Genomic DNA, 18,165 nt, shown 5'->3' with positions numbered 1-18,165 from the left:
CAACATGCTTAATAGCTCCAAACAATAGCTGAATGCCTAGACATTTTAAAGTGCATTTCCACCAGAAAAGCTACCATGTAAAAGAAAAAAAAAGGAACGAAAAAACAACCAAAACCCCATCAACCACGCAAGAGAAAAAAGCAGCACTTCACACAGCCGCTTTTCACCACACTCTGAAATGGCATTGAATATGCCTGTGAGCTCGCAACTCAGTGTTAACCTCCAGATGTTCTGGCACCACCACTGACATGCAGCAAGAGCTGATCTTCCCACAGAACCAAGAGCCAGGACCCTGATGATGACTGTTTAATGAAGGTGCTGTCTGGAGAAGAACCGTGTCCCAGGTGGGCTGCCTGCTGCGCGCTGCTCACGGAAGCCTACCGAGTGTGAATTAATGGTTGCTAGTGTGAGCTTGTTTCTCTGAAGTCTCTGGTTGCTCTCTGATATTGCTGCTAACCGTTCGTGCAAAGCTGAGAATCACCTGAGTGTTTGGTGCCCATGATGCGGTTTTAAACAGAGTGCTTTGTACAGAACTTTAAAACACAGAGCAAGGTATTTGCTCTGCATGGGGTATTTGCCTGGGAGAGACCTTGGAGAGGCCATGTAGGTGCCAAGTAGGCAGACTTTCTGAGTTTTGACTTTCAAAAGTCAAAATTCACCTTGACTGATGGCTGTGGTAGAGCTGTGCAGGAAGCTCTGTGGGCTGATCTCTGTCTCTGTTAGGCTGTGTAAAAGTCAAATTGAAGGTGGTCAGAGCTGGGCTCTGGCGTTGCTACAGAGAGCCACTCTGCCCAGTGCTGTGTCTGGTTTCTCAGATACGGTCGCTTTGAGCTGTGTGTGTGCTCCAAATCAAGACCCAAAAAGTCCTGGACCCTGGGCCTGATCTCCACCCTCTCCGTTCTGCTTTATCCCTTTGCAGCAGTGTGAGACAGACTTCTGAGCTGGCTGTGGAGGTGCTTCAGTGCAGGGTATTGGGTGTAGCAGGGTGGTGTTGACACACCTGCCTCCACTCTGCAGCTGCCTCTTCTGCTGCCCTGGGAGGTGGTTTCCCATCTCTTTGTTTTTAAGCTCTTCATCTTTTCTTCCTGTCCTAGTCTTTATAGCCAGGGCTGTCCTCACAGCTCTGAGTCAGCCATGCCCCCTGAAGACAACCCAGACTTTAACCCAGCCCTGTGTCCCCTCCTGGGGCAGCAGGACCCATCTGCCACACCTTGGTGCTTGTGGAGAGGTTGAAGTACAGAGTAAGCAACTTGCTTAGCCAGTGATGCTTGGAACAAGTGCTGGAGGAGATTTCAACAGGTGTTTTGGGCATACATTTGTTCCGTATAGCAAAAACCTGATCTATATCTCAGCCTCTAGTCAAAGGCACAGTAGGAATGAATAAACAGGTACCCTGGCCCACCCAAGAGCTGGCGTCTGCCAAGGCACAGTGCTGTGGGCTGATAACACCTGACTTTTACACTACAACAACAGCAGCAGATATTCTTTGAGCTAGGAGTGTGTCTTTGTGGTCTGACTGGGGAAACGCACATCTGTGGTGGTAGGTAGCTGGGAGCTGGGTGCTTTGACCCTCTGGATTCACTCCAGCATCCTCAGCCTTCGCCTTAGAGGGCTGGTTTACCAGCTGGCCCCATGCACTTCTGCTGAAGGTTTTTGCTTTTACAGAGAAGCGTCCATCATGTTTTCAATATCAGGGTCTTCGTCCTTGGCAGTACAAAATCTTTTTCTTCTGTGTTACTATCACCAGACTGTAATAAAAGGTGCCACTGTTTTTTGCGTGTTTTCTGTGTGTGGCTGCTTAGCAGCGACCTGTCTCTCCTCCTTCAGGCCATGATCACCTCCGTGTTTATACTGGGTCTCATTTTCAGGCTTTCCATTTTTAAGGGTCTGAGGTAACTCAGAATCAACACTTCCTGGCTGAGACAGTGCTTGTGTTCGACAAAACACCAGCCGCTCATCTGCCTTCTGCTTCGCACCCACTCTGTGTTTCTTCTCTAGCTTTAGCACAATTCTTGCTAGGCAAACTGAATGCAGCTTCTAGTTTGTTAACAATATCAGCTGTTCTACATTCTGTCACCAGTAGTGGTGACAAATGCCCCTCCCCAGGATGGTCCCTTCTCTCTGCTCACACCTTCAACCCAGTGGCTCCTGTGCTTTGGATCTGAAGTCCTAGCCAGCCCTCCCCCCTGAAGCCATTTCAGCTTTATTTTTAAATATTTTTTATTCTTACAAGCATTTTAATACTCAGTAAACCAGTCTTGTGGGCTGCTACCAGTCTGAACCGTGCTGCCACTGCACTGTAACCTGTTTACCTCTGCTTAGGAGTTGCTGGTAGTGTCTGCATGTGCTACTATTTTAATAACAGTTTGCAAGAAAACCTGCCCCTGTATTTCCTGATTTTGCAAGAACTTTAAGGGGCACAGCAGGGGGAAATGGTGATACTTTCAGTCCTGCTGTTTTGCCCTAGAGTACACCAGCAACTATGTTGAGACTTTTTTGCTTTTTTTTTTTTACTGTATGGTCATAATACTGATCTCTCAGGTCTCCTGGCTGGGTGCACTCACAAGAGGTGAATGGGAGGCGTGTTGAGGAGAGAGCAGTGCTGTCTGGAGTGAAAGTTACAGTTGGGTTTTGGCTGCAAGGAAGAAACTCACTTGAATTCCCTCAGGACAGGCCTGGCACGGGGGACCTGCACAGACGTAAAGGGAGGAGAGATTTGTCTGGCAGCATCTTTATTACTGGTACTGATGCCTGAGCCAGACTGGATTTCCTCATCCAAGACAGGCAGTCGGGGCTGGCAGTGAGCACAGCCCATCTTTTCCCCTCATCAGCCACAATAAATACAGAGCTCCCTGATGCCAGCTTACAAAGGAGCAGTTTTCAGTGTGCTTAGCATGCTTCAGACTTAAAACCCCAGCACTTCTGAGTTTAATGTGTTGAGTGAGGTCTGCACATTCTCTGGCTGTGCATCTGCTGAAAATGCCTGTGTGGCTTCCAAGTGTCAGTCCCCTGCCCACGGGCAGGGTGTGGAGCGGAGCTGTCGCTCTGGATCGGTGGCACAGGGTGCACGGTTCTCGCGGGCAGAAGAAGCACTTGTGAAACCTTGGGAACGTGGCAGCAGATACCAGGGCACGGAAATGTCTGAACTGTCAGCAGCAGTGATAAAACCCCATCTTGCTCCTTCATGCACCCGTCTGCAGGATTGCGAGTAGATTGTACTCCTGAGTTCTTCCTCACAGGCGTCTTTCTTCCCCTTGCCTCAGCTTGGTTTTGGATCTGTTAGTCCCTCCTGATTGCTCCCAGTGAGGAGGGAGCTGCTTTTGAGGAATGGAGATGGGGATTGTGCTGCAGGGAGCAGTTCCTACCTCCCAGTTGGAAGTGGCTTTGGTGGAGAAGCTGGTATATCATCTTCTCATGAGTGTTTTGCACTGCTTCCCACCAGTTTCTGGTGAATTCGGACAGTGTGAGGCACCGCAAGCCCCCAGCCTTCCTTCCTGCCTGCACAAATCGAACGCCCTGGCAACCTCTGCTTGAGCAGCAAGAGGATCATCTCCCCTCTGTCTCAGAAATCAGCTCGGTCCTTGAGCTGGCTCCCTGTTTGTGTTCGAGCCCAGGCAGGAGAAGCCTGCCTTAAAGGTTCTCCTGAAATTTGGGAGCAATTTCTGTGCCATACCTGCTCTGTCAGGATACCCAGGACTCCTGCTGCGTTAGGTGTTGGAAAACCACAGGGTAGATCGACACACACATTTCTGCAAGTCACGTGTACTGTAAGGTTGGGGCTGCTACAGGTACGTAAACCAAGTGCTGACAGCATGTCAGGCCCCAGCATAGCCCTGTGCAGACTGGCCAGGCTGGAAATAGTATGTACAGTGCAAAGGGTGACAGAATTTTAGTAGATGCCGCTGTAATTACTGGTGCTTGCTTAGAAGAAAACAGTCTAATGAGTGCTGCCTTCTCACTGAAGTGTTCAGGGAGTTACAGCGTTTGAAGATCTTTAAAGAGCTTTTCTAGCAGTAATAGGTGTAAAATGTCAGGGAATCACAGAGAATTCAAAGAGAGAAGAAAATTATTTAATAAAGAGCAATGGACTGAAGGATCTCTGGGTTTAATGGTTAAAGTCTCTCATCAGCTGAAGCGGGGCTTGACTCGGGCTTAAAAGAAGGAAAATTTGAAATCCCTCCCAGAGAGAGGATTATTTGGTTCTACTACACTTGAAAGCACCCAGCACTGCTGATTCGGGAGGCTGTGTCTCCTCCTTGAGGAGGAGAAAGTGGGACTTATGCTGGCAGCCACCTGTCATCCCCTTTCCCATCAGCTCAAGAGCTGCTTGCTGTCACTCTGACCTGAAGAAGGGGGCATCATTAAGCTAAAGATAGGTTAGGACAGCTTGGCTGGTGTTACTGTGGGCTAGCTTCTTCCAGATTGCAACAAGCGAAGTGTTTCCTAGAGTATGAAAGTATCAGGGTGAAGATGCTGTCAAGAAGCACACTGTCCTCCTGTAATGTCTTTTAGGAGCCCATAGGACTAGAAGTAGCAAAATAAAAGCAAGGAGGGATTGATGTGTGTGGCAAAAAAAATGCCCCAGGCTATTTTGTAAGCACACTTGAAGTTGTTGCCAAGTAGAGGCTGTAGCTGCCAAGGATGGCATTGCTTACGCCTGCAAATGCAAGCAGCTCTAGCTGTAACCCAGAGTTCACAGATGAGCAGGTGACAGGAGGAAAAATAAAAGTGGTTGCAAGACCTGTTGAGCCCCTACTGTGGGAGCAGCCTTACGGGCTCTGGTCCTTGGGGTGGACAGGGGGGATTTTTCATCAGCTGGAATTAGTTTCCTTCCCAGATGCACCTCAGATCTGGTGCTTTACAGTCTCAAAAACTCCCTGGCTGTAGGGGCTATTCACAGACTTATAACTGAGCACCTGCTTGTGAGCTTTGTGTGATCTCTCCTGCCTGGCAGAGCGGCAGCTGCTTTCCCAGACCAGTGCTGCTGGAGCGATTCGTGCTGGGGAAGTGGCTCTGGCCACCAGTGCTGGAGCTCTGCTGTGCTCGGAGGGCCTGCCTAACACACTGCAGGGCTCTGAAGCACTCAGGATCTTTGTGACCTCTTGTTCTGTTGCCTTATGGACACGTTGCTCCTTGCAGCACAAGGTGGGATTCTGGCCCTTATGCCGACCCACCTGAGCTGCCATCTCAGCTGGCATGCTCTGCCTATGGCTCTTCCAAGCCCATGACCCACCTACTCTTGCCAAAGCCATGAGGTCTGGCACGTTGTGACACTAGTGAGTTGGGTGTCTTGTTGCTGGCATTCACGTGGAAGGTAAGCTCACCATACTCCTGCAAAATGGCTTTTGCTGTTCAGGCTATTGACAGTCTGAAACAAACTCCAGATGTGCAGGGTGCCAGACCTCCAAGCATACTATAGCAGAGAAGTCTCTCGTGACTCTAAGTGATCCCTTTTGTCTACCTGACCCACAGTAGCCACGGTAACACAGGGCTCAGTGCAGGCTGATAGTGATTCAGTGACGTACCTAATGGGTTTACCTGCTTCCAGGTCTTGAAGCTGCAGTTTACCGGAGGGTCTCTGTACAGCATTGTGGTGTAGAAAACATTTAGAAGCTGAGACACATATTTGGGAATGAGAAATCTGTTTAATTTGGGCCTGTCCTAATTGCTGGCATGAAATCCTTAACTGTGTCATTAAACTATAAAGATCATCAATATGCTTTGATCTGACAAATAAAGATGCCTTGTGCTCAGGATGAGTCACAGATCTGTGAGTCAGGAGAAGCGAATGGATCACAAGTAAATGTTGATAAATGGATTGGAGAGCACAGCGTTCTGATGTTGCTAATCAAGTTGTCTAAAAGGATTGAAGTGTGCAGGGCTTTGTTGGGTAATCCAAGACAGAGCTTTTTAACTAATATTTGTATTTGGTTTTTTCTCTTTCTATACACAGACAACATTTCCTGTGACTCCATCACTTGCAACAAGCCCCACGATGGCTTTTAGTCCCTACCTGAGTCATGTTTCTCCTGGGATGGGCTTGGTTCCTGCAGAGCTTTTACCAAATACTCCTGTCCTGGTTTCCGGAAACCCTACTGTTACAGTACCAGGAGGCTCTGCTGGGCAGAAACTGATGCGTACGGATAAACTGGAGGTATTTGGGCACGATACTGCTGACGGGAATGAACAGGACGTACGGTCCCAGCTGTTTGCTCTTTGCTAGGGTGACCTGGTGCAGCACAGTGCAGAGTTTAACTTGCAGCTTTTCTAACATGGGGCTGCTGCACTCTGCTGGAGCAGACTCTCATGTGGGGCCTGATCCCAAATCCTTGGAAGTCACTGGAGATTTGGGAGCACTCCCTCTTCTGATTGCAGTGGGCGTTAGAGCAGGGCTGGTATTGTTGTTTTCTCTGTGTGATCTACAACACTTAAAAAAATGCCATTAGATAGTCTGCCCTTTCTCTGAGTTGAGTAGGAGACATTTTGAAGGAACAGGCACTTGCCTTGTCTAGAGATGGGCTTTTTGAGCTTTTACAGAAAGCTTTAAGCATTGAGAGTGGTGAGTACAGAGCGTTGAAAAAACGTCTCCTCCCCCCCAGTTGACATGCTGGGACTTGGTGTTGGAGGAGTTGTAAATGTCTTTCAAACCCTAAGCAGGGGCTCTGCAGGAGATAAGGGCTGAGAACCTGAATTCAGAGGCCCCTGCGGGTGTAAATTATAACACAGGAAGGCAGTGGAGAAGAGTATAATTTCAAAACACATTGTTTTGTGTTAAGCTCCTTATATTGTCTTGCTGACGTCTTGCCTTTCCCCACACCCAGTCTGATAGTGCACTGGTACGTTGTCGACACCACCAGCTATAGTCCCGTTAGTCTCAGTTCCTCAGACAAGGAAACCTTGCAGATCCATTTTGTGAAGCTGCCTTCTCTACCTTTGATGCTTCAGTGGTCGTGACTTAGGTGGAATAGCGAGATTTTTGTGAAGCTGGCAATTCTGGCAACACCTGGCAACGCACTGTAATGTAATCAAACTCTCTGCCACGTAAGGTCAGGGTCAGGTTTTACTGTGGAGGGCAGTGAGATTATTTATGTGAAAGAGACTCCTGGTATTTAAGAAAAGGTACTTGTTGCAAATAGCAGCATTTAGCATCTAACACCCTACCCAGGAGTGTGCTCTGTAATAAATACACAATCCAGGTGGGACACAAGGCATAGAGTCCTTAACATGTAGGCTTTAGAGACCAGGGAGAAATCGTGAGCTCTGAGGGTGTTGACAGAACATTGACTTTCTGGGGTCACTTTCCATTCTGCACAAATTCAGTTGCGTTTGGTAGTTGGCCTAGGTAACGTGGTAACCGGTTCTGAGAAGCACGGTTGCTCCTGTGACCCGTGATGTATGTGCTACCCAAGATGAACGTGGAGTTAGAACACACACGTGGTTTAATGTGGCCAACTGAACTGATAGTCTGTGTTGAAAATACTGAATAAAGAGTAACTTGATGTTCTGCTCAACAATGTGACTTTCTTTTAAGGTTTGTCGAGAGTTCCAGCGTGGAAATTGCACACGTGGTGAGAATGATTGCCGCTATGCTCACCCTATAGATATTGCAATGATAGACACAAATGAAAATACTGTTACAGTTTGCATGGATTACATCAAAGGTCGATGCTCTAGGGAGAAATGCAAGTACTTTCATCCCCCTGCACACCTGCAAGCCAAAATCAAGGCAGCTCAACACCAGGTGAACCAGACAGCTGCAGCTGCAATGGTAAGTAGAGCTCTTCTCAAGCTGTATTTCCATTGCTGAGAGATTTCATTTGTGTCATACATGTTGTTTGTGGAGAAGTAGGATGCTTTGTAAATGGCTGACTAGCGAGCTGAGAGCATGTGCAATACGAATCCCATCTCTTCATCCTTCCTACGTGCTCTCCGTAGCATGGAACCCTGACTGGCGCAGCACCTCTCACAGTTAGGGACATGGTGGCAAACCCTTTGGTTTTCTGATGAGACATCATGACCTGATACGAACACAAGTACAGCGGCATGTGGAACCAACACCTTCCCTGGCTAAGCTGTAGGTGCCAGTTTAGCTTCCTCAGGATATAATTAAATCAAAGAGTGCCCATCCCATAGCACATGCTTTGCAGGAAGATCCTGGCCTCTGGAAGCCAGTAGCAAAAAGTTCCACTGACTTAAAAGCGGACAAGACATCAGTTGTTTGAGCTTGGCAAACTTCTGCCTGATATTTTTGCCAAGGCTTAGTGAGATGACAAGATTCAAACCAAGGGTGACTTCCTGACCTATTTGATCCTTTGGGCCTGGTAGAGATGGTCCCACCTGCATTATAATTTGAATTGTGACTTCTAATACCTGCAATCCTAAAAAAAGTCCAGGAAGACTTACCAGATAAAATTCCTAGCTACAGGAAATGTTTGCCATTCTGCTGAATACGGTTTAATGGCACCTGTGTGTTCCAGAGATGAGAGAGTGGGGATGTTCAGCCTGGAGTGGGAAGAGGAGGCCCAGGGGGATCTTACCCATGTGTGTGAATTCCTGATGGGGGAAAGTAAGAAGGCGGAGGCAGATCCTTCTCTGTGATGCCCAGTGAAAGGACAAGAGGCAATGAGCACAAACTGAAATTCAGGAAATCACATTTAAACACAAGAAAAAACTTCTTTACCAATAAGATGATCAAACACTGCAACAGGTTGCTCTGTCCTTGGAGAAAATCAAAACCTTCCTGGACACGGTCCTAAGCAGGCAGCTTTGGGTGACACTGCTTTGAGCAGGGTGTTGGTCTAGTTGATTTCAAGAGCCTGCCAACCTCGTCTGTTCCGTGATTTATTTTTTTTAATTCTTTTTAAATAACTAATATTACAGAGGGTCTTGCCTCATTTATGATTTAGAAGTAAGGCTATTAAATTTTTTCTAAATCTCTTTTTTTTTAAAAAAAAAAATAAAGTGGTAAAAGAGGTTGCTTTTCATTCATGGTCAAATACAATGCAAAACCAGGACAATTCTGGAAATTAAGCAGCTGCCCTCCTTGCAGCATCAGTATTAACTGGAATGTAATTTGAAGAACTAATTTATACTGCAGTGTGTATTTGTCACACAGAGTTTGTTTATTAGATTTCTTACTGGTTTTATTATTATTGAAGCAAGGGCCCAAGTCTGTTGAAAAAAAAAAAAATCCTCTGAAATTAAACTCTTGTGTTTTTTACAATTGAATCTTTGAATCTTTCACTAATTTTCTAGGACACTACTACTTAACCAAAGCCAGTGCATGTTTTATTCACGCTGCTGGCTTCTCTTAAAAATGTAATTAACCTTATTTGTATGCTGTTAACTAGAACCTTTAAAATATTTATTGATGGCTTGCTGCATCGCCCCTGCCACCAAACCAGCTTACATTAATCATCGACTTTTTGAGTTTTGATGCGTTTACTGTACCTGTTGAGAAGTAAGAATTGAACAAATGGAAGAATGGTGCCCCGTTTTCTTGGATCAAAAAATGTGTGCCAGACAAATGGGTGTACCTTCTAAAATAGATTTGGAATGACTTCAAATCTAAATTCAGAATGTATTTCCGAGGGACCCGATCCTGCAGTTACTTGACACGCACAAGTAGCAGTTTTACTCACTCCTGCCTGGCTGGAGTCAGTGCAGCACGGTCACATGAACTGTGTCAGGCTCGGTCCCCAGTTCAGGATGGCACTTAAGCACGTACTTGAACCCTCCTTCTTTACCAGTGACCCTTCCCTCGTCACAGGCACTCTTGCTGGCCTCTGCATGGTGCGTAGCTGCAGAATTCGGGCTGAAGCCCGGTGCAAGCCTGCTTGCAGGTGCTAATCCCTGCACCCGCTGTGTGAGCCACAGAGGAGATGCTGCGTGTGGAAGCATGTGTCCCTCCATGATGTTTCTTTGCTTTTAAACCGTAGCGAGGCAGAATAGCTGACTAGTGACTAGGCCAGGTAGTTACTCAGTCACCCCGTGTTGTGCATGCCTCGTCTTTTTAATATATTGTATAATGCATTCACTTTTTTTTTTTCTCTTCGCTTCCCCAAAATGTTGCTCTCTCTTGACATACCTCTGCTTGCTGTTTTTGTTACTGTGCTTGCCCCCCCCTCCCCGGCCCATTGCCATCATGTGCTCACTGCCTGCTAATTAAGACGCAGCCAGCTGTCAGATCACTGAAGCGACCGCTCGAGGCAACCTTTGACCTGGTACTTGGACCTTTCACCTTCTCGCTTTGCACGTAACCATCTTAGTCTGCACGGAAGCCTTCCACACTTGGTCTGTTGTGTTAGTGCCTGGGGAGACTGCCCATCCCAGCCAGAAATGTTGCAGTGTGCGTTCAGACATGCCACTCCTGTGCCCCACACGCCGTCCATTAACTATCTGAGCTTTGCCTCCTGACGCCTGGATGTGTTTTGAGGCAGTGAATAATTTTGGGGGGGGTTTGAAGCTCTGAGTTTTGAAGCCTTACTCCAAACAGCGGCAGCTTTGTAGTTGCAAGACATGATGTTTCAGCGAGAGTTTAACTCATTAGTTCTGCAGAGGACTGGATGGTGCAAGACAGATGCAGCAACTTTTCCTGGCATGCCCAGTGGCTCAGCCTTGCCTGGCAGCGTCGTGCTGGTGCTGCCCTGCAGAAGAGCGTTCTATGCAATGGGCACAGCTCAAATTTAGGAGGGAAGAGCTACGCAGCCACATTAGAGATCTATGTTGGGAACTGAAGCAGGTGCAGTGGGGACGTTAACTGTGTGTTGGGTGAACTGGGGAGGTGGCTGCAGCTGGCTCTGGCTCTGGTTCCTCCCCGCTACCAGGGTGGGACGGTATTAGCAAAGGAACCTTATTCTGGGTGCCTTTTGCTTCAGTCTCAGGTGCAGGATCTGCTCCCCCAGTTTCTGTCTGCGAGCTGTCTTTGATTAATTTTCTGAGTCTCAAATATGTTTTCCCTGTTTTAATGACACTCATAGCAAGGCAAAGGCCAGTGTGCTGTCAGTCCTGGCTCTGCAGAAAACAACTCTGTCCCACTGACCCCAAATAATGAGGAGGGGTCCAATACATGCTAGAAAAACCCAACTCTTCTTGCCCAGCTATAAGGGGGAAAGGGAAGAGTGGACGCAGAGGAGCCCTGAAACCTCCGAGCTTGTGTTGCTTCTCATTCCCAGAGTTAAAAAGCAAGGGCTGATCCACTCCCTTACCCTTCTGAAGACTTGATTTTGGGGGTAGTCAAGAGGCTTCCTTATCAGAGTTTTAGGCAGCAGCAATAGGAAACCTTGCTAGAGACCAGCTTCCCCCAGCAGTCAGTACTACACTGTACGTGACAGAACAGCCCCTCGCTCCCTGCCGCTCACGGCTGGCACAGGCACAGCCCCAGAGCAGTGACCTGCACAGTGAGAGCCACCTCTCCAAGGAGACAGTCTAGCAGAGAATGGGAAATCCCTTCAACTCCCCTACCCTCCTGACCCTTCCCACTGAACAAAACCCCATCAGATAAGTTACTTTTAATAGTCTTTCTGCTCTGAAACATCTGAAACATTGCAACTGCGTTGTTGGAATATGCCACCTCCTCTGAACCCTTCAGGAAGGCTGCACCAGCGAAGGATTCACAGCGGTGATAAGAGAATGTATGATCTTCAGAGGAAACTGCTCGGTTTGCTTGTGCTGCTTGCCAGGAAACGGCCGCTGCCTCTGCCCTCTCTCAGATCATTTTGTGTTTGTCATGCCTGGGACTGAAGCAGCAAGCCAGATGCACCCCCAGCCCCTCTTTGCTAAGAGTGAAGGGGTGAAAGCGTGATCTGCGCCTGGGAGATAGCGATCTGAGAGGAACTTCGAGATGCAATTAAATTGTTTGTTGCAAAGATTTAATCCAGCTCTTGTCTTGCAAAAAAATAACGAGAGGGTTGTTAACCACCACATGGGAACTTTTGACTTTGACATGCAGAGCGGTTTTATCTGTCAGTCATGCTGAAGCATTGCTTTCCATGCCATGCAGAGAAGTAGCACAAACCTCTTTGTTCAGATGCTCATGTTCTAGCAACGTGGCTTTCCCAGCCCCAAAATGGGAGGCTGCCTGGCATTTTTGTAGTGGGAATTGTTCTTTGGGGTCAGTGTGGACTGTCACATGGATACCAAACTGAGTTAGCTCTTTCACCAGCACAGATGGGCTGGTCATGTTGCATACCCGTGTGCACACACAAACACACAGGGAAAAAAAGAAAGTCATAAAAAGTTACCATCAAAAGTTACTGCTACATCTGTGTTGATCAGAGCTTGTCCAGGGGGAAGTCACAAGCAGCAGGATGAGGTAAACTCACCAGGTTTGGTTTTTACAAGGTTTTAGCGTAGCTCCTGTCCTGCAGAGGGGAGGCACTCGCCACAGAATTCAGCAAGGTCAGAATGTGGTGAGCTGGCTTTTATAGGTGTTGCAGGACATGCTTGGAGGATTCATTCAGAACCAGGACATGGGGCAAGACAGAAATGCTGTATCCTCATGAGCTGTTGTAATTCCTGCACAGCTCCCAAGACCTATACAGAAATTCTATCCCATTTCAGATGGGACTCACATGTTTTGTCTTGTGTCCCTGCTACATCCCAATGCGAGAGCTGTATTAGCCAGACTTCATCATGTGCAATTTTAAATACCTCATCAAGACGTTTGTAGGTAGACCTTCCAGTGAGTGTGGCTCTGGCTTGGGGCTCTTACTTCAACACAAGAGCTGGTGAAGTGATGAAGCCAGATGCATCTCTCCCCCTGGATCCTTCTGCACCTTAATATCTAAACTAAGATAGGTTGGCAACAGAAGGAGGATGTCTTCGGGCATGCTCCAGTATGAACGCTCCTCGAGCTGCCCAGAAGGTGCTGTCAGACCAGAAGCAAACCAAGACGGGTCCGGGCTCCCATGCCCACAGAGCCAGCCTTCAGGCTGCACAGCAGCTGCTACAGTGTGCTTGTTTCTTTAGAAAATTCTGGAACTGTTGCATTTATTTCTGTTTCTCCGCTCACCTGCCGTTCAGGCATTTCCCAGAGGTGCTATTCTGGGAGCAGTACTGGGACTGCTGTAGCTCCTTTCTCTTCCTTGCTCCCAAGGGTCTGTAGCAGGGCAGGAGGAAGGGTGATGTTAGAGACGATGGAGTAGTCCCGTGTGCCTTGACATCCCCGTGGCCTGTTGGTGTTTGTACGCTCCCTCTGACTGCAGTGCTGGGCTCAGGAACTGTCCTGTAAAGAGCCAGGACTCCACAGCGAGGTCTCAAAGCCTTCAGCTCTTCTGCTTTTGGCACTGCCATTATGGGATAATAGGGCTTTTGGGGTGGTGACAGCCTTTGGCCAAGAAGCAAGGAGTCAAAAGTCCATTATGTGCCTGGCACAGTTGCTTTGCTATAATTAGTAAATTTTTTTCTGAGGCAGATTTTGGAAGCATCTGAAAAAGAATGTTTAGCAATCAAACACAGTAAGTAAGCGGCAAGTTCTTCAGTCATTGTAAATCTATAAACCACCTATCTACGTGGAGCTACTCCAGTCTCTGGAAGCTGCAGATCTGTCCTGTGCCTGGAGGAATATTCATGCAGCCGTCATGAAATAGATGAGATGTAGATGCAGTCAGATTTCACATAGTCAGTGAGGGCTCACCTAGAAATGGAAACCCTTAGATCTTTACCCCAAAGACTTTATCCTAAAACATGGATCATAAGCAAAAGATTTTGCTGTCTGTGTCTGAGAATGCTGTCCCATGTTTGACTGCTGTCTTCTGGTACTAGCCAGAAGAAATCTGGGAATATTAAGTTCTAATGCTGACACTAGATGCCTGCTAGCATTAGCAGAGGATGTGTGCATGTCTGAGGGCAGTTTTGCAAATGCAATTTCTTCTTCTGATTTTCTTTTTTTTTAATACTAAAACCACAAAAAAAAGGCCACAATGTGAATATAGACAGAGTGCAATAATGTTTTGCCTGGAAATATCTTGCTTAACATTTCTCAGATGAGCAGTCTCCTAGAGCAAATTAAATTTAAAGTGAAACCTGTTTCTAGATGGTGACAAACTGTTGCAAGCTTTCACTTATATTCTGTTGTGCGTTGGTCTTCATAACACTTTAAAATCTCTTTACTCATGTCCTTTATTTCGAGTCCTGTGTGTTTGTAGCCTTAACCCTTCATTAGCTAAACCTCCTTCATTATCTACCCTTCACTGTCACCTAGTCAAAAAAAAATAGGAATGATAACCCTATTTTTCAGCCATTGCTTTGCTACATGATATAGACTAACAGCTAGGCAGAAATGACCTGATTCTGCATGACTTCCACGTGCGTAAATCTCATTGACGTCAATGGGAGCGTTACGTGCAAAAGGACTGCAGGGCATAATTAAAAAGGACCCTTTTCTATCACAATGTGGAGAAAAAAAATGTGGTTTCTACTTGGGTACAATGAAAAGCTGTAAATCATTAGAAACATTCCTGTCTCCGGAGAACCTGACATACTACTTTACTGTTGAGACATGCTTGGGTGAATGATGAGTAACTCGCTGAGAAAAGTTCCTGAGTTGGGTTAATGCTTTTTACCAAGTCTGATCATGAAACAGGTTTGGCGGGCTGGAGAATCTCGGTGGTGTGATAAAACAAAAAGAGGGGATTTGCCTGATAGCAAGGCCCACCCAAATCTTGTTCGAGCACCAGATTTGTCAATGGCTTTTTCCACTAACGAGCGAGCAGTATTTAGCTGTTGGAAGCCACCTTCTAGAAATCGCGAGCAGTTCCACATCTGCTGGTGGTGAGCTGTGCTGCTGGTGCGTGCGGTGGAGAATCAGGCTTGTTCTTGACCCTGTTGCTCAGCCTCTCCACTAATGAGTGGAAATGCATTTTACTATGAATGTAGTGTTACGTGTATAATTGGCAACAGCTGCTGCTTTACCACCCGGGCACACAGGTTGGCTGCACACAAGCGTGCACACTTCCACACGTGTGCACGTACACGTAGGCATGCGTTGAAACAGAGGCAAGCATCCCTTTTTTTTCCATTGCATTTGTGGCTTATGCTAATCTTTTTGATTTAAAATAGTCATCTATTATATTTCTCCTACCTGGTGGGGTTTTTTTTAAATGCTTGTTGCCTGCAACTGCTCTTTGTAGTACCCTGTCCAGGTCATTGCCTCTCCCCTTCCTTCTCCTCCTGTTTTTTTTCCTGTGTGCCCAAGTCAGTCCTGCTGAAAAGCTCCCTTCGCCCCCCTCCTCCTTCTGGACTCTACCCTTTCTCCTGGCACGTTTAACTACCTGCTTACCTAGTGAAGTTGTGATCTCACCTACTACTTCTACTGTGATTTAGCTGCTCTTCTCTTTCCTGTCTCGCTCAGTTGATACAGTTGCAGGTGATTTACAGCCAAGACCCCCTATTATTTATTGCATGCTTGATCTACATCTGGGCCCCTTTTTTTACTCCACTTGTCTTTAATGACTCCCTTATCCACAGGCCCTGCCGCCTGGTGCACTTCAACCTTTACCAAAGAGGCCAGCACTTGAAAAAAACAATGGTGCCACCACAGTCTTTAACCCAAGCGTTTTCCACTACCAACAGGCTCTAGCCAACATGCAGTTGCAACAGCCTACGTTCATCCCAACAGGTAAGTGTCTCCTTGCTTTCCCCAGCATCGCAGTTGTCCTTTTTTATGACCTAGGCATTAAGCTAATGAGCAGATTTGTAAAAGAGTCTCTAGCAAAAGAGTATCAGTGTGTAGTTTTGTGTTAAAAATGGATGAAAACTTAATATTTGTTGTTTGGCTGTTTTTTCTTTCACCTACAACGATTTAGAGCTTTTTCACCTGTAAAGATCCCTTCTTAGCCTTTTTTGTTTGGTTTGGGGCTTAAGTAGTCAAACTAAGAAAAATGTCTGCATGTTTCTTGAATTCGTACTTTCTGTTTCTTCTCCTTATGGTTCAACTGGTTAATTCCAAATTAATTCTTTAACTCTTGCGTAGCACACTTATGGACTCATGTTAAAATATCTTGCGGACCTCTATGCCTGCTCACTTGAAGCTGCAGGTGTCTTTCTGAGCTTCTATCTCGGTGACCTACATATTTCAGCAGCCGTGATGTTTATAGAGGGAATGGTTCGTCTTTAGCAAATACAAATTACATAATCCTCTTTAAAGGCATATATTTCCCTCTCGCTTGTCTTTTGACCAGTGCGATAGCCTAAGCTTTTTAAAAGCAATTTAACTCCCAGCTTTTACTGAACCTTTAAGGTCTCAGAGTAAAATTGAAAGATGCAGTTCGGTAATTCATAAAGGACTCGAAATATTGATGTGGCAGATGTGACTGCTGACTAGCCAATTAACCTCTATTCACTGCAGCCGAATGGAAAACAAAACCTGCTTAGAGTAGTAAGTATTGGAAGTCGCTAAATTAGGAACAGTCCAGAGTTGATGGGTTGTTTTTTAGTATCATCAGTATCGCTGCAGAGCTTCACAAGAAAATGAATGTCCAATGTTTTTAATGCTTAATGCTGTATTCACGTGCAATATGGTTTATACAAAAATATATCCAAAATGTTTCTCGGGGCTGGTTCCTCTAGGTGAACACACAGTGGACCTGGATCATTGCTGTTTCTTGGGGTGGGGGGAAAACCTACAGAGACAGTCTTATACTGAGACCAAACTGTCTCAGGTGGGAGCAGGAGTCCAGAACGCTGGCCCCTAAACCCTGTGCTGGTGTGGCCTTTTTGCGCTTGGGGACGCTCAGAATTCAGCAGCTGCCAAGATGTTCCTCCAGGGAAGTGTCCTACAGAGAGGATGGGGTGAGGGACTCGAGTAGCAGCCTCCTCCCCTGTGATCTGCAGAGCTCTCTGAGAGGGACCGTGCGGTGCTGACCTTACCGCAGCTCTGTTAGTGCCAAGCGAAATACTTCTCCAGGAAACACTGACACCTTCAAGAACGCCAAGTCCCCCAGCTGGCTGCACCTGCTCTTCCTCGAGGTCGCAGTTGCCAAAGTTGACATAAGGACATGCATTTCTGATATGAACACCATAAATTAGCTTTTACCCAGCACTCTCACTGTGCTCTTGTGCCCCGTCTCATGGCAATAAAATTATGTGCTGGGCTGATGCGTAACAGGTCTATTTGCTGGCACCTGCTCTTGTCTGAGGACATGAATGCTGGGCAGAGCAGCAAATTTCCAGTCAGCGGACTGATGAATTTACGTTACGCATCCCCATTTTGCCTTTTGCATCAGACTGCAGGTCTGACCTCAGCCTTTGCAGCGCTCTGGAAGGCGAAGCAGAGAAGTGGCACGTAGCAGCTGACACCGTGAGGAGGGGAAGCAAGCTGCTGCTTTTCTTCATTTCTCCTGTTCAGTTACTGAGAGATCAGCATCGTGGGTTGACGTGGTGGGGAAAGTCAGGGTGTCTATTGAAAATGGCATCATCACTACAATTGTTTCAAGTCCAGAAAAAACTGCCTCTTTCTGCTTAAACTAGAGACTTTGAATCCCAGTCCCTGCTTGCGGGATTAAATTGCTTTTGGAAAGTCGATTTTAACATGAGTATAATGTTCTTAGGACAATTTGGTTTATGCTGACATAATCAGAAAAGAATCAACATACCGGATGCCGAAAAGAAACCAAACCAAATGACCCTGATTTCTGGCATAGATGATATCATTTAATACCAGGGTGGGAGAAGAAATACATTTTCTACTACCCAAGAATTTAAGAATTAATTTGGTTTGCTGTGATCTCTTAAAACTAAGTTTAAACTATTTATGTACCAATATGCAGAATCTGTTTGCATGTGCTTAAATACTGAATGCTGCAAAGAGAATACCTGCTTTTTAGTTAAAGTGATTTCTAACACTGAGGCTTCACTAATTAAATATCCCTTTTGTTCATCTTTCCACGCTTCAATGCATGGTGTGCAGGGTCAGTTCTGTGCATGACACCCACTGCAAGCGTTGGTAGGTTTTTCTACACAAACTTCTCAACTTTTCCTAATCTGAAAGAGACAGCAAGTTAGTATGCATCAGTGAGAACCTGGGTGGCTGATTGGTGTGACTGTCTATCCGCTGTCTTCTTTGAGGCTTAAATGGTTGTATCCCTTTTAATTTCTGTGCAGTGCAGTGTTCCGTGTGACTAATAAGAGAATCCAAGGTGATGTGTTCCCACCCCTATTTAGTTC

At 46.5% G+C, this 18,165-nt stretch overlaps 1 protein-coding gene across 1 annotated transcript in view; it reads left to right on the top strand.

Moving 5' to 3' along the window:
• The window catches only part of LOC104273415 (muscleblind-like protein 3), a gene marked incomplete at its 3' end in the record, with an annotated part of 47,646 nt that extends 29,702 nt beyond the window's left edge, over positions 1-17,944 (top strand). Inside the window, exons 3-6 of the mRNA XM_009868752.1 lie at positions 5,954-6,154; positions 7,532-7,768; positions 15,469-15,619; positions 17,909-17,944. Of these exons, the coding sequence (XP_009867054.1) occupies positions 5,954-6,154; positions 7,532-7,768; positions 15,469-15,619; positions 17,909-17,944 (625 nt within the window). The remainder of the gene's footprint in view (positions 1-5,953; positions 6,155-7,531; positions 7,769-15,468; positions 15,620-17,908) is intronic.
• Positions 17,945-18,165: the final 221 nt, after the last annotated feature.

Source organism: Apaloderma vittatum, unplaced genomic scaffold (genome assembly GCF_000703405.1).
Source record: "Apaloderma vittatum isolate BGI_N311 unplaced genomic scaffold, ASM70340v1 scaffold12594, whole genome shotgun sequence".
Lineage (NCBI taxonomy): Eukaryota > Metazoa > Chordata > Aves > Trogoniformes > Trogonidae > Apaloderma > Apaloderma vittatum.
Note: the sequence above shows the minus strand (reverse complement) of the source record. Positions and strands in the feature narration are given on the sequence as shown.